At 43.3% G+C, this 17,013-nt stretch overlaps 1 protein-coding gene across 2 annotated transcripts in view; it reads right to left on the bottom strand.

Moving 5' to 3' along the window:
- DNAH3 (dynein axonemal heavy chain 3) overlaps positions 1-17,013 on the bottom strand; it is an 827,768-nt gene that overhangs the window by 483,288 nt on the left and 327,467 nt on the right. For both annotated transcript variants that reach the window (XM_073591059.1, XM_073591058.1), the window contains exon 19: positions 2,948-3,039. In XM_073591059.1, the coding sequence (XP_073447160.1) occupies positions 2,948-3,039 (92 nt within the window). The remainder of the gene's footprint in view (positions 1-2,947; positions 3,040-17,013) is intronic.

Raw genomic sequence — 17,013 nt, 5'->3', positions numbered from 1 at the left:
CTAACTGTGGGGGGAGTGTACTGACTGGAGAAAGAGAGAGATCGCTGCTCCTGATCACTAGGAACAGATGATCTCTCTCTACTTCCCTGTCAGAACAGGGATCTGTTTGTTTACATTGACAGATCCCTGGTCTGGCTCTCTGTGGAGCGATTGCAGGTGGCCAGCGGACATCGCTGTCTGCAGGTCACGCACATTAGCTCTGGCGCTGTGCACCCACTGTATCTATTGCACGAACCAACGTACAGCTACAGCGATTCACACAATAGAACCAACCTGCCGCCATGTAATGAAGGGGGCTGGTCAGCAAGTGCTTAATTTATTCTTCCTAATCTACAGTAACTGTCTGTCCGTACGGGATGTTCAGGTAGACAGCTGTAGTGAGAGCCTCCAAAAGCCTGACATTGAAAAAAAATATGATTTTTTTTTTTTAAGTGATCCTTTAAAAAAACAATGATTCTGACAGGCAAAAACTACAACTGTCAGTGTGTGCAAACTATTCTGCATTTCCACAGTACCCTTAATTTAAATGACTTTATGGGTTATGATAGCTGTATACTATGTTTTTACTTTGCAGTCTAGCTATAAAGATCGATCAGTGAGAAGATTCTTTGGTTGGTATTTCTTTCCCTGGTTACATCTGCAGTTTTCACCGTCCAGAATTAACTGTCAACAAAATTTTAGTTAACAGGAAATTATAGCAATCTGTCAGGTGAGAACAGAATGAACTCAAATGAAACTCTCAGGGGAAAACATCACTATCTTGGATCGAAGATGCCTGATGAATTGGCACAGGCTATCTTCACTAACTGTTTACTTAAGAATTGTTCTCCCCTCCACATAGGTAACTAATGCTGGCCATACCCAGCAATATCAGCTCTTGCTCACTATTTACTTGGATACTGAAAAATCAAGATAATCTGGGTCAATTTGGCAACTTTAAAAAAAATAATCCAGCAAAAATAACTTTTGGACCATAGACCGCTTTAGATGAAAGAAAATGGGCAAAAATCATTAGCTATTGGCTTTGGCTATTGGCATTGTTTTGTAAAAAAATCATTTTTTTTTTTTAAGATAAATATATATTTTTTTAATCCTATAAAATGAGTAGACCCATCCAGTTTGCACCCTGTGTGCTTTGTTAGCAGATTTAAAGCGGAGCTCTACCCAAAAGGGGAAGTTCCTCTTTAAGCCTTTCTCCCCCTCTCCTATGCCACATTTGGCATGTCATTTTTTTTTGGGGGGAGCGGGTACCTAGTTTTGACAGGTACCGGCTTCCACTTCCGGTCTACAATGTAAAGTAGTGAGTGTACAGTTTGTATAACAGTGTAAATTTGCTGTCCCCTCAAAATAAGTCAACACACAGCCATTAATGTCTGGCAACAAAAGTGAGTACACCCTAAGTGAAAATGTCCAAATTGGACCCAAAGTCTCAATATTTTGTGCGGCCACCATAATTTTCCAGCACTGCCTTAACTCTCTTGGACATGGAGTTCACCAGAGCTTCACAGATTGCCACTGGAGTCCTCTTCCACTCCTCCATGATGACATCACAGAGCTGGTGGATGTTAGAGACCTTGCGCTCCTCCACCTTCCATTTGAGAATACCCCTCAGATGCTCAATAGTGTTTAGGTCTGGAGACATGCTTGGCCAGTCCATCACCTTTACCCTCAGCTTCTTCAGCATCGCAGTGGTCATATTGGAGGTGTGTTTGGGGTAGTTATGTTGAAATACTGCCCTGCAGCCCAGTCTCCGAAGGGAGGGGATCATGCTCTGCTTCAGTATGTCACAGTACATGTTGACACTCATGGTTCCCTCAATGAACTGTAACACCCCAGCGTCGGCAGCACTCATGCAGCCCCAGACTTTGACACTCCCACCACCATGCTTGACTGTAGGCAAAACACACTTGTCTTTGTACTCCTCACCTGGTTGCTGCCACACACGCTTGATACCATCTGAACCAAATAAGTTTATCTTGGTCTCATCAGACCACAGGACATGGTTCCAGTAATCCATGTCCTTAGTCTGCTTGTCTTCAGCAAACTGTTTGCGGGCTCTCTTGTGCATCATCTTTAGGAGAGGCTTCCTTATGGGACGACAGTAATGCAGACCAATTCGATGCAGTATGTGGCGTATGGTCTGAGCACTGACAGGCTGATACCCCACCCCTTCAACTTCTGCAGCAATGCTGGAAGTACTCATATGTCTATTTCCCAAAGAGAACCTCTGGATATGATGCTGAGCATGTGCACTAAACTTATTTGGTCGACCATGGCGAGGCCTGTTCTGAGTGGAACCTGTCCTATTAAACCTCTGTATGGTCTTGGCCACCATGCTGCAGCTCAGTTTCAGGGTCTTGGCAATCTTCTTATAGCCTAGGCCATCTTTATGCAGAGCAACAATTTCTTTTTTTCAGACCCTCAGAGAGTTTTTTGTTATGAGGTGCCATGCTAAACTTCCAGTGACTAGTATGAGAGAGTGAGAGCGATAATACCAAATTTAACACACTTGCTCCCCATTCACACCTGAGACCTTGTAACACTAACGAGTCATATGACACTGGGGAGGGAAAATGGCTAATTGGGCCCAATTTGGACATTTTCACTTAGGGGTGTACTCTCTTTTGTTGCCAGCGGTTTAGCAATGAATGGCTGTGTGTTGAGTTATTTTGAGGGGACAGCAAATTTACACTGTTATACAAGCTGTACACTCACTACTTTACATTGTAGCAAAGTGTACAGTAATTTCTTTAGTGTTGTCACATGAAAAGATATAATAAAACATTTACAAAAATGTGAGGGGTGTACTTACTTTTGTGAGATACTGTATATGTGCAAACACCTTCTTAAACATTATTTGTCAGACTGTGGCCATCATAGGAAGCAATAATTGCAAAACAACCCAGTGAGGCTTGTTCTTATATAAAATAATTTAAGAAAAACTTACTTATCTATGAATTTGGACAATCCATACTCCAACATATTAATGAGAGATGTATTGGGTTCTGGAGTGATATCAAAGCCAACAATCTCACTTATCTGTAAAATAAAATGCTATAATTATTAAATAATATATTGGTGTGCAAGGCAATGACAATTATGGATAAAAACTAGTCATGAAGAAAACATTATATTTTCAGGATTATGCCGTCATGTTTGACAGTTCATTGTATTTTATTATCTACCTCTTGTGTAGAAGAATGTTGCTCTACCGAATAAAAAAATGTTACTGCAGTTTATGTAAAGCTTTTATTACCCATTTCATTGGATGTAATTTTGTCTGTGATTTGGGGAGATGGAAATAGGATTTTGGTAGATTAGAGAGAATGATTAGGTACCCTGATTTTAAAATGTTGAATAATAATCGTAATGCAACATATTGGCAAATAACATCATGAAATGCTTTTATATTATCAGTCATAAATATAAAATGTTGCTTATGGTGGATGTTCCAGACAATACTAATTGCTATGGTCCTCGATGTAATGTTGTAATGTAAGAACACTGAGCCACAGCGGTGTCACAGGAAGGATGTAGCAGGGCAGACACCAATTGCATTGGGGAAGAGGGGTAGTGGTAGTACTTCAAGGAGGCTAGGGTGCATGGCTGGATGCCTGGACTGTCTCTGGTATTTCTGTTGGTTAGTGAGGTCATCATCATTCACATGTAGTGGTGATTAGGGATGGGTGAACGGTTCGGGCCGAGCATTAGTTTGGGCCCGAACGTTGTTTGTTCAGATGTTCGGGCGAACACCAAACAATATGCAGTATTTGGGGCAAATTCGAAAGCCGCCGGAACACTGTTAAAGTCTATGGGACACTAACATGAAAAATCAAAAGTGCTCATTTTAAAGGCTTATATGCAAGTTATTGTCATAAAAAGTGTTTGGGGACCTGGGTCCTGCCCCAGGGGACATGTATCAATGCAAATTTTTGGTTTAAAAACACGTTTTTTCAGAGCAGTGATTTTTTTTAATGCTTAAAGTGAAACAATAAAAATGAAATATTCCTTTAAATATCATGCCTGGGGGGGGTGTTTATAGTATGCCTGTAAAGTGGCATATTTTTCCCATGTTTAGAACAGTACCACAGCAAAATGACATATTGTGATTTAAAACTAATCGCGGCTGTAATGAATTGTCGGGTCTCGGCAATATAGATAAAACTCATTAAAAAAACCCAGTTGTTATATAGCTGAGGGCGGGGCCTGCCGGTGATGTAAACAGGTGACCCCGCACCCCTCTGATGCCACAGGGGCTTCCCCGTGGTGTCAGAGGGGGCGGGGTCACCCGTTTACATCATCAGGTGGCCCCACCCTCAGCTATATAACAGCTGTCACCAATGGGAACTGTCACTCGGCGGGAGCCTCCCATGAAGGTGAAGGTGTTGCATTTTTCTTTTTCTTTTTTTGGCTTGTCAGCAGCATGATGGAAGATGAATGGACATCACTGGACATTTTTATTTTTTTATCTTTTAATAAAGGACTTGTCCCAAGCTGTCTCTTGTCTTTTTTACCATTTTTGACACTTTTTTTGTGAAATCCTATGGGTACAATGTACCCCGTTACCAATTCACATGGGGGGGCCGGGATCTGGGGGTCCCCTTGTTAAAGGGGGCTTCCAGATTCTGATAAGCCCCCCTGCACATATACCCCCACAACCACCGGGCAAGGGTTGTGGGGATGAGGCCCTTGTCGCCATCAACATGGGGACAAGGTGCTTTGGGGTTCAGACCCCTAAGCACCCTACCCATGTTGAGGTCATGTGGCCTGGTACGGTTCAGGAGGGGGTGCGTGCTCTCGTCCCCCTCTCTCTTCCTGCGGCTTGCCAGGTTGTGTGCTCAGATAAGGGTCTAGTATGGATTTTGGGGGGACCCCTACACCATTTTTTTTTACATTTTGGTGCAGGGTTCCCCTTAAAATCCATACCAGACCCTTCAGGTCTGGTATGGATTTGGGGGGGACCTCTACGCCATTTTTTAAAAAATTTGGCGCAGGGTTCCCCTTAAAATCCATACCAGACCTGAAGGGCCTGGTATGGATTTTGGGGGGACCCCCACGCAATTTTTTTTTAATTTTGGGTTCGGGGTTCCCCTTAATATTCATACCAGACCCAAAGGGCCTGGTAATGGACTGGGGGGGACCCCATGCCATTTTTTTCAATGAGTTCTATCTATATTGCCGAGACCCGACAATTCATTACAGCCGCGATCAGTTTTAAATGACTTTTTTCCTTTAGAAATGTAATTTTGCTGTGGTACTGTTCTAAGCACGAGAAAACTGCGCCACTTTACAGGCATACTATAGACACCCCCAGGCACAATATTTAAAGGAACAATTCATATTTATTGTTTCACTTTAACCGCTTCCCCACCAGCCGCTGTGGTTATACTGCGGCAGGTTGGCTCCCCTGCGCGAGCCGTCGTAGCTATACATCGGCTCGTGGGGTCGGGATAGCAGGCATGCGCCCGCTGCACAGCGGGGGTGCCAATGCTCGTGGCCAATGCTTGTGATGACCGCCGGCCACGAGCGATCGTGAGCAGGAGACACAGAACAGGGAAAACACACACTTCCCTGTTCTGTTCAGAGAGGAGTGACAGATCGTGTGTTCCTATTAGCTAGCAACCACGATCTGTCACTTCCTCTAGTCAGTCCCCTCCCCCTTCAGTTAGAATCACCTCCTAGTGAACACATTTAACCCCTCGATCGCCCCCTAGTGTTAACCCCTTCACTGCCAGTGACATTTTTACATTAAACAATGCATTTGTATAGCATTAATGCCAATGGTCCCAAAAATGTGTCAAAATTGTCCGATGTGTCCGCCATAATGTTGCAGTCACGATAAAAGTCACAGATCACCGCCATTACTAGTAAAAAAAAATAAATAAATAATATAAATGCTATAAATCTATCCCCTATTTTGTAGACGCTATAACTTTTGCGCAAACCAATCAATATACGCTTATTGCGTTTTTTTTACCAAAAATATGTAGAAGAATACATATCAGCCTAAACTGAGAAAAAAATTGGCTTTAAAAAAAAAAAAAAATGGGGATATTTATTATAGCAAAAAGTACAAAATATTGTGTTTTTTTCAAAATTGTTGCATTTTTTTGTTTATAGCGCAAAAAATAAAAACCGCAGAGGCGATCAAATACCACCAAAAGAAAACTCTATTTGTGGGAAAAAAGGGACAACAATTTTGTTTGGGTGCAACGTCACACAACCGCGCAATTGTCAGTTAAAGCGACGCAGTGCCGAAACGCAAAAAAGTGCTCTAGTCAGGAAGGGGGTAAATTCTTCCGGGGCTGAAGAGGTTAAGCATTAAAAAAAATCACTGCTCCTGAAAAAACTTCAGTTTTTAAATTTTTTTTTTGCATTGATTCATGTCCCCTGGGGCAGGACCCAGGTCCCCAAACACTTTTTATGACAATAACTTGCATATAAGCCTTTAAAATTAGCACTTTTGATTTTTCACATAAACTTCCCATAGACTTTAACGGTGTTCGTGTGTTCTTCCGAATTTTTGGCCTGTTCGGATGTTCTGATGAAAACTGAACTGTGGGGGGGGGGGGGGGGGGTTCGGTTCATCCTTGGTGGTGATGGAATGCTCTCTCAATATTTAAAACAATTTATATTTCTATGCTAAATTGTTGGCCTATTTCATATATGGGGTAGCCATTACACATTGCAATCATTGTAAGTTTTCTAAAGAGGGCTTTCCTTGCAGACTTTGTCTCAGATTAAAGCTTTGCACTTTCAGCTGGGACTGTTTAAAGCATAATAAAAAAAACAAAAACAAAACAAAAAACAAACACTTTAACACAGGCACATCCACAGTATCTCACAAAAGTGAGCACCTCCTTTCATTTTTGTAGATATTTTATTATATCTTTTCATGTGACCACACTGAAGAAGTTACACTTTGCTACAAGGCAAAGTAGTGAGTGTACAGCTTGTATAACAGTGTAAATTTGCTTTCCCCTCAAAATAACTCAACACACAGCCATTAATGTCTAAACGGCTGGTAACAAAAGTGAATACACCCCTAAGTGAAAATGTCCAAATTAGGCACAAAGTGTCAATATTTTATGTGGTCACCATTATTTTCCAGCACTGCCTTAACCCTCTTGGGCATGGAGTTCAACAGAGCTTCACAGGTTGCCACTGGAGTCCTCTTCCACTCCTCCATGACGACATCACAGAGTTGGTGGATGTTAGAGACCTTGCACTCCTCCACATTCCATTTGAGGACACCCCGCAGATGCTCAATAAGGTTTAGGTCTGGACACATGCTTGGCCAGTCCATCACCTTTACCCTCAGCTTCTTTATTAAGGCAGTCTTGGAGGTGTGTTTGGAGTCGTTATGTTGGAATGCTGCCCTGTGGCCCAGCCCCCTGAAGAGAGGGAATCATGCTATGCTCCAGTACATTACAGTACATATTGGCATTCATGGTTCCCTCAATGAACTGTAGCTCGCCAGTGACGGCAGCACTCATGCAGCCCCAGACCATGACACTCCCTCCACGCTTGACTGTAGGAAAGAGACACTTGTTTTGTATTCCTCACCTGGTTGCCGTCACACACGCTTGACACCATCTGTACCAAATAAGTTTATCTTGGTCTCATCAGACAACAGGACATGGTTCCAGTAATCCATGTCATTAGTCTGCTTGTCTTCAGCAAACTGTTTGTGGCTTTCTTGTGCATCATCTTTAGAAGAGGCTTCCTTCTGGGATGACAGCAATACAGACCAATTTGATTCAGTTTGCGGTGTATGGTCTGAGCAGACAGGCTGATCCCCCACCCCTTCAATCTCTGCAGCAATGCTGGCAGCACCCATACGTCTATTTCCCAAAGACAACCTCTGGATATGACACTGAGCGTGTACACTCAACTTCTTTGGATGACTATGGAGAGGCCTGTTCTGAGTGGAACCTGTCCTGTTAAACTGCTGTATGGTCTTGGCCACCATGCTGCAGCTCAGTTTCAGGGTCTTGGCAATCTTCTTATAGCCTAGGCCATCTTTATCTAGAGCAACGATTCTTTTTTTTCAGATCCTCAGAGTTCTTTGCCATATGAGGTGCCATGTTGAACTTCCAGTGACCAGTATGAGAGAGTGAGAGCGATAACACCAAATTTAACACAGCTGCTCCCCATTCACACCTGAGACCTTGTAACACTAATTAGCCACATGGCACTGGGGAGGGAAAATGGCCAATTGGGTCCAATTTGGGCTGTACACTCACTACTTTACATTGTAGCAAAGTGTCTTTCTTCAGTGTTGTCACATGAAAAGAGATAATAGAGAGATAATAAAATATTTACAAAAATGTGAGGGGTGTACTCACTTTTGTGAGATACTGTATCTGTGCTCAGTGATTGCTGTCTAGTGATACAAAACTAATACCTGGAGAAATCACCCAGTATCCTACAATGATGGACTATATCCACAATAAACTATAGTTATTATACTCCTTATTATACTCTATTACTTATGAGCAGGTGTCCCCTTTAAAGTCCCATAAGAGGAACAAAATTTCCATTCTCCCTGAATTTTGGGATGTGGGTCCACCTCACTCAATAGACCAACATCGCACCACCACCCTGTAATCACATATCCACAATAAGAAGACATTAAATAAAATTATCATATTTTTATTTGGAAAACAGTTTATTTCAAAATATTTTGAAAAGGTTTTATAGTACCCCTAAAGTTGAAATAGGTACATAAAATATACATACGATAAAATATGAACATATACAGATTAGGGAAACATGGTCCGTACAGTGGTACGATATGATGTTGTCTGTACGATTCATGTTTCACCATTAACTTCGCTTCAGGACCCAGTTTTTTTAGTTACCTAAAACAACATAGTGTTAGTAACACATCTTTATTATACAACCTATGTGTACTTCAACACAATAGTATATGATGTACTCCTACCATTAAAGCTCAGTAGCAGTTTGTTAAAATCTTCACATTTATCCACCTCTGTGCATCTACAAATATCCTCGTGTTACTGCCACCGGTTGTGCCCTCACCTTATAGGCTTTTTAATAGCGCCTTAGATCACAATCACTCCTCTGATTGGCCTCCTTAGATTTTCCTCCTTCATATAGCCCAGAGGAAGTCATGAGGTGTGACAAAACTAGTGGGAGGGGCTTGGGAACGAAGGCGCTATTAATAAGCCTATAAGGTGAGGGCACAACCGGTGGTGGTGACACAAGGATATTTGTAGATGCATAGAGGTAGATAAATGTGAAGATTTTAACTCCATGTATAGTGATATCACAAATCAACAAAAGGACTGTTTTTTTTGCACTATCTATTGGAATTTATAAGGACACCGAGTGGAATATGGAGCACATTGCACTTTATTGTTAAAAATTTTTTATAGAGGATTGCACTTTACATTACGCATATATTTTTATGCACTTTTTGATATTTGTAATAGCGCTGCACTTATTTTAAATATTCTGCATTATCACATATTTGAAAGTGTGGGAAGTGACATTGGTTCTAGGTATTATATCGCAGCTCACAGGGTTTCATCTAAAATTCTCAGTTCGGTAGCAGGTCGGTCAGTCCAAGCGCCTAATGGAGGCATAGGAGCTCAGACAGACACAGACTACTAATTGGCTTACCAAGCTTCCGCCACTGTGTGGAATGTATCCATGTGGCTGATGTGCTATCTGTGGTTATGTAGACAGGACGAATGTTTTTGCCAGTTTGGATGGGGAAAAACAATTCAAGATCCGTGATTTTATAAATTGCTCTACTACACAAGTGGTTTATAAGCTCACTTGCCCACGTGGAAAAGCCTACATTGGCAAGAACAAGCGACAGTTAAAAATCCGGACAGGCGAACACATTGGTAGTATTAGAAAGAAGGACGATGAACGTCCACTAGCTTTGCATTTTCAACAGTTTCATGATGGTAACCCAGATGGGTTGAAAGGTAAAGGAATCTATGCTCTGAATCTCCCACTCAGAAGAGGGGACTTTGATATACTCACACAAAAAGAGAAAATGTGGATTTTCTGTTTGGGTACGCTTATGCCAAATGGGTTAAACAAAGAATGCAATCTGTCTACATTTCTAGAAATGTAACCAATAAGAAATTAGATACTTTTAAGCCCCCTTGACACCTGGTGGTGAACACTAATTTGTTTTATCATTGTCGCTCAGCACTTTTAATCCTTCTGCCGTTTGCGCTTTATTATATATGTGTAGATTATTTTTTGGTATATTTGTGTGTGCTTTACTACTATTTTCAACTTTTAATTATCTAAGGTTCTTTTTCTTCAGAGATGTATACAATTACGAAGTGTATCTTCAACTGATCTTTGCAGGGCCGCCATCAGGGGGGTACAGCCCACACTCATGTAAGGGGCCCTGGCATCCCAAGCGACTCGGGCCCCCAAGGTATTTCCACCCGCTGCCTGATGGCTGGATGATTGACAGCCACTTTCGGCCACTCTGCCACACTTCCTGGTTGCCTGGGCAATGCCAAGCTCACTCCTCACAGCGCTGCCGATTAAACGCCTCAGGATACACTTCTGGTGGGATTGGGGGAGGGGGGGGTGGGCGGAAAAGTTTCTGCTCACCTCCCCCTCCACCAATTGCAGCAGAAGTGCATCCAGAGGCTTCTAATCGGCGGCGCCTGTGAGGAGTGAGCTTGCCGTTGCCCCGGCAACCAGGAAGTGTGGCGCAGTGGCCGAAAGTATAGAGGGTCTCACAGCCATGGTGGGACAGCTCCTTGTGACTGGGAACAGGACTGAAACTGGGGGGGCACCTACTGGTCTCATCTGATGTTCTCCTCCTGCCGCTCCCCCCAGTGCCTGATCTCCTTCACATCACAAGTGGTGGAGCTGCAGACATTGAGGAGATTGGGCAGCAGGAGAAGACAGAGATTGCTTACATGCCATGGAGCTCATCCCTGCAGCAGATGGAGGACATGGGGAGCGGAGTGCTGGGGAGAGATCAGAGGTGATTGGCAGGAAGAGCTCTCCCTGACACGCCCCTCCATTCATCAGCATGCAATGACAGGGCTCCTTTCTACCCCTTTTTCTACATCGATGTCCTGGCTCCTCTCCCCTGCAGATGCTGGTGAGTAGCTGTGTCTGAACACGCATGTACTGGAATGTTATGTTACAGGTAGTGTCCGAATTACTTTGATATCTCACAATTTATGTATCTTCCCCCCCAGGTAACTTTTCATGTGGGTCTGCTAATTATAGAATCTGTCCTGTTAGGCCATTTTCACACTGATGCGTTTTACAGGCATTTTTGCACTAAAATAGAGCCTGAAAAGTGCCTGTAAACTGCCTCTTCTGCCGCCCCAGTGTGAAAGCCTGAGTGCTTTCACACTGGGGTGGTGCGCTTGCAGGACAGGAAAAAAAGTCCTGCAAGCAGCATCTTTGGGGCGGTTCGGGAGTGGTGAATACACCGCTCCTAAACTGCCCCTGCCATTGAAAACAATGGCCAGCACTGCCGAAGCTGTGAGCATGAAGACCAAAGACAGAAAGCAATAAAGCCACTTTCACACTAAGGCGCTGGCCGCGTTCACGGTAAAGCGCTGCTGGTTTTAGCAGCGCTTTACCGCCGTTTTAGCAGCACTTTTCGACTGCTAACGGGCCACTTTTAACTCCCGCTAGCAGCCAAAAAAGGGTTAAAAGTGCCCCGCTAGCGGCCGAAAAGACCTGCTAAAACGACGGTAAAATGCCGCTCAAACCAGCACCGCTTTACCGTCAACGCGGCCAGCACCTCAGTGGGAAAGTGGCTTTATTGCTTTCTGTCTATGGTCTTCATGCTCACATCTAATCTCCCTTCACTATACTTTCTGTTATGTTTATAATCTATGTGGGCCTGGTTCAGTATTGTGATCACTACAGTGTGCTGCACAGATATTCCAGCAAGGATACAGACTCCCTAATATCAAGTCTTGATGACATCATTGTGATTGCCTAATGCCTAGTGGAGGGACTGTGGCCCTTATAGATTGCTGCATTTTACCAATTTTCCATGTTGGATATCAGCTTTTGCTACTATTACTTTCTGTCGATTTATCACTTTCTTTCTGCTGCCGGGGCTCTAAAAAACAATAATAAAAAATGACTGACACCGTTAACTGCCCTACTGACATGGGAAGGAGGAGGAGGAAATGGGATGGAGGAGGAGGAGGAGACATGGGATGGAGGAGGAGACATGGGATGGAGGAGGAGGAGACAACATGGGATGGAGGGGGAGGAGACATGGGATGGAGGAGGAAGAGAAATGGTATGGAGGAGGAGGAGGAGACGTGGGATGGAAGATACATGGGATGGAGGAGACATGGGATGGAGAAGGAGGAGGAGACATGGGATGGAGGAGATGACATGGGATGGAGAAGGACATGGGATGAGGGAGATGAGATTGTAAGAGGAGGACATAATGTGGGGAGATGGGACTGAAGGAGGAGGAGGAGAAGGACATGGGAAAGAGGAGGAGTGGGACTTGGTATGGGATGTCAGTGAGCAGATTCGGTGGTACGGCCAGTGGGTAGGCCCTAGGAAATTTTGGTAGTCAGACAGGGGGGGGGGGGGGCAGGCCTAAAGCTGTGTAAGAGGCCCCAAAATTTCTTATGGCTGCCCTGGATTTGTGATTTAGGAAATACTCTATGTATGTGCTATAGATGTGATGAGTGTTTATTTGGGGAGTGTGTGTTGAGGACATCTGGTGGTCATACACAAGTACAACATGATAGGAATGGGTATTTAAGGCACCAACCCCCAGCCCCTCCTTGCCCTTGATGGGCACTCATAGGTGGCACTAAAATGCAGCACTGATGGGCATTGATAGGTGGCACTGATGGGCACTTATATGCGGCACTGATGGACACTGATGGGTGGCACTGATAGGCAGCACTGATGAGGAGGCACTGGCAGACATTACTGATGGACACTGATTGGCATCTTAAATAGGCACTGATTGGCACCTTTAAAGGGCACTGATTGGCATCCCTGGTGGTCATGGGTGGGCATTCCTGGTGGGCTCTGCACTAATAATCAATGCGCTGATTATCAGCGCAGACCCTCCCAGTCAGGAGAGGAGCCGATCGGCTCTCCTCTACCCTCACCTTGTCAGCGCGAATAGAGGAAAAGCTGATAAACGTCACTTCCTGTTTACAATGTGATCAGCTGTGATTGAACACATCTGATCACATGGTAAAGAGCCTACGTCATAGGCTCTTTACCGAGATCAGTGATGCGGTGTGTCAGACTGACACACCCCACCACCGATAGCTGCGCTGCATGCCCCCGCCGGTGCACGTAGGTGGCTTATCCTGCTGGACATCATATGGTTTCCAGTCAGGATAATGAAACCACTTTGCGGCCGTCGTATTGCTATATGGCGGGCGGGAAGTGGTTAAAGATTCACCTGAAATTACTTTAAAAAAAGCCAAATACATTAGAGACAGGGTTACAGTTAGTCATTTTGTTTCCTCTCTTACTCTAGTATCCAATCTAAGCCCTCGTTCACACTGATCGCAGGTTTGAAAAATGTGTGCAAGTTCAGCTAAAATCGCACGATTTAAAACCCGCATTTCAGTGCGGGTTCGGGGTCGATTTGAAAGACATCTGTGCAGGTTCATGCACAGATGTCTATTGAAACCGCTCCCGAAGTTGCCAAAGGTAGTGCAGGAACTACTTTTGGAAATCGGTGTGGTGCCACAAAGTTGGCGTTGCACCGATTGGGACAGTATCGTTGCCGGCAAAAGGCTGCGATTTGACACGTCAAATCGCGACGATGTGAACGGAGGCTAAGGGGCACTTGGCCATTTGGGTCATGTGGATTCTGTGAATGGATCTTGGTCAATCAGGCCTTTTATCTTCCGAATGGCAAACTTCACCAAATAAAACATTAGGTCGATTGTAAAACTCCAGGGATTGTCTATATCATGTTCTGTGAATGTGGGGCCTATTATATAAGCAAAACTATACGCCAATTTTGACGAAGTATATATGTCTACTATGCCAGAAATAATAGGATTTTTATAACAGCTTACCTGTAAAATCCATTTCTTTGAAGTACAGTCAGGTCCATAAATATTGGGACATCAACACAATTCTAATCTTAGTAACAAAAAGGAAACTGCGCTAGAAAAAACAAACAAAACTCAGTGTATGCACACATAGAGTTTAGAGTCCATCCGTAGTATATACACAGGTATCAGTTAACGGTCCGTGCAGAGTTCACAAAGGCATCTGTCCACATTTCTTAACAGGGTGACAGCACACTCTTAACCACCGCAGAAACAAGTGTAGAAGATAGGACAGTCCTCCACCTCTAAGTCAACTGCCTCTTACCAGCTCCCTTGATCTCTGGTAAGGAGATCACAGACGCTTTTTAGCTTATGACCCAGCTACAGTCTTGGGATGGAACATCAGATAAAATCTCCGTGGTTTCTTTACGTGAGTCTCATCAACATATCCATGGGCCAGTCATATGAAAAAAAGAAAGGCTTCCATAGTGTATAACGTCTAAAACTTTTATTGTATAAAAAAGTAATGCACTGGACGACGTCAGGTTTGACGAAACGGCGTAGGGAGAGCGGCGTGCTGACGCCACCAACATACCAACACGCAGTCCCGGAAGTTACGGGCGTTTGTTTTTAGAGAGCCGGCCGGCTTGCCTTCTGATTGATGCCTTATCTTATCTGGATTGATGTAAGTGCATTACTTTTTTATACAATAAAAGTTTTAGACGTTATACACTATGGAAGCCTTTCTTTTTTTCATATGACTGGCCCATGGATATGTTGATGAGACTCACGTAAAGAAACCACGGAGATTTTATCTGATGTTCCATCCCAAGACTGTAGCTGGGTCATAAGCTAAAAAGCGTCTGTGATCTCCTTACCAGAGATCAAGGGAGCTGGTAAGAGGCAGTTGACTTAGAGGTGGAGGACTGTCCTATCTTCTACACTTGTTTCTGCGGTGGTTAAGAGTGTGCTGTCACCCTGTTAAGAAATGTGGACAGATGCCTTTGTGAACTCTGCACGGACCGTTAACTGATACCTGTGTATATACTACGGATGGACTCTAAACTCTATGTGTGCATACACTGAGTTTTGTTTGTTTTTTCTAGCGCAGTTTCCTTTTTGTTACTATCTTGTTTTATGTGGGTATCCCATATTTTTTAACTGCAGCTTAATGATATGTACAGATAGCAGATCATATTTTGCATGTCATATAACTCTCATTGACAGCGCTGTATTTTCTATACATTTTACAATTCTAATCTTGTTGGCTCTGTACACCACCACAATGGATTTGAAATGAAACGAATAAGATGTGCCTTAATTGCAGACTTTCAGCTTTAATTTGAGGGTATTTACATCTAAATCAGGTGAACGGTGTAGGAATTACAACAGTTTGTATATGTCCCACTTTTTAAGGGACCAAAAGTAATGGGACAGATTAACAATCATCCAAACTTTTACTTTTTAATACTTGGTTGGAAATCCTTTGCAGTCAATTACAGCCTGAAGTCTGGAACGCATAGACATCACTAGATGCTGGGTTTCATTCCCGGTGATGCTCTGCCAGGTCTCTACTGCAACTGTCTTCAGTTCCTGCTTGTTCTTGGGGCATTTTCCCTTCAGTTTTGTTTTCATTAAGTGAAATTCATGCTCAATCGGATTCAGGTCAGGTGATTGACTTGGCCATTGCATAACATTCCACTTCTTTCCCTTAAAAAACTCTTTGGTTGCTTTCGCAGTATGCTTCGGGTCAATGTCCATCTGCATTGTGATGTACCGTCCAATGAGTTCTGAAGCATTTTGCTGAATATGAGCAGATAATATTGTCTGAAACACTTCAGAATTCATCCTGCTGCTTTTGTCAGCAGTCACATCATCAATAAATACAAGAGAACCAGTTCCATTGGCAGCCATACATGCCCACGCCATGACACTACCACCACCATGCTTCACTAATGAGGTGGTATGCTTTGGATCATGAGCAGTTCCCTTTCCTTCTCCATACTCTTCTCTTCCCATTACTCTGGTACAAGTTGATCTTGGTCTCATCTGTCCATAGGATGTTATTCCAGAACTGTGAAGGCTTTTTTAGATGTTGTTTGGCAAACTCTAATCTGGCCTTCCTGTTTTTGAGGCTCACCAATGGTTTACATCTTGTGGTGAACCCTCTGTATTCACTCTGGTGAAGTCTCCTCTTGATTGTTGACTTTGACACATATACACCTACCTCCTGGAGAGTGTTCTTGATCTGGCCAACTGTTGTGAAGGGTGTTTTCTTCACCAGGGGAAAAATTCTTCGGTCATCCACCACAGTTGTTTTCCATGGTCTTCCGGGTCTTTTGGTGTTGCTGAGCTCACCGGTGCGTTCTTTCTTTTTAAGGATGTTCCAAACAGTTGATTTGGCCACACCTAATGTTTTTGCTGTCTCTCTGATGGGTTTGTTTTGTTTTTTCAGCCTAATGATGGCTTGATAGTGACAGCTCTTTGGATCTCATATTGAGAGTTGACAGCAACAGATTCCAAATGCAAATAGCACACTTGAAATGAACTCTGGATCTTTTATCTGCTCCTTGTAAATGGGATAATGAGGGAATAACACACACCTGGCCATGGAACAGCTGAGCAGCCAATTGTCCCCTTACTTTTGGTTCCTTAAAAAGTGGGAGGCACATATACAAACTGTTGTAATTCCTACACCGTTCACCTGATTTGGATGTAAATACCCTCAAATTAAAGCTGACAGTCTGCAGTTAAAACAATAACCAAAGAATGTCCAGCGCTCTGAATGTCTCATAAACAGTTGCCAGCAGTCCAATAATAAAGGTTAAGAGATTTAATGTTTGTGTATAATAAAAACACTGTAATAAAAGCAATAAATGAACAGTATGTCATCCTATGTTAATAACACTGTAGGACACTTGAATAAGAAAGTTTCTAACAGCCAGAAGTTCCAATCAGCAGCAGGCAGTTTAAGACTGGAGATCCA

The sequence above is a fragment of the Aquarana catesbeiana genome, linkage group LG06, assembly GCF_042186555.1.
Source record: "Aquarana catesbeiana isolate 2022-GZ linkage group LG06, ASM4218655v1, whole genome shotgun sequence".
Classification (NCBI taxonomy): domain Eukaryota; kingdom Metazoa; phylum Chordata; class Amphibia; order Anura; family Ranidae; genus Aquarana; species Aquarana catesbeiana.
The sequence above is the reverse complement of the archived record's forward strand: the minus strand, read 5'-3'. Positions and strand labels throughout refer to the sequence as shown.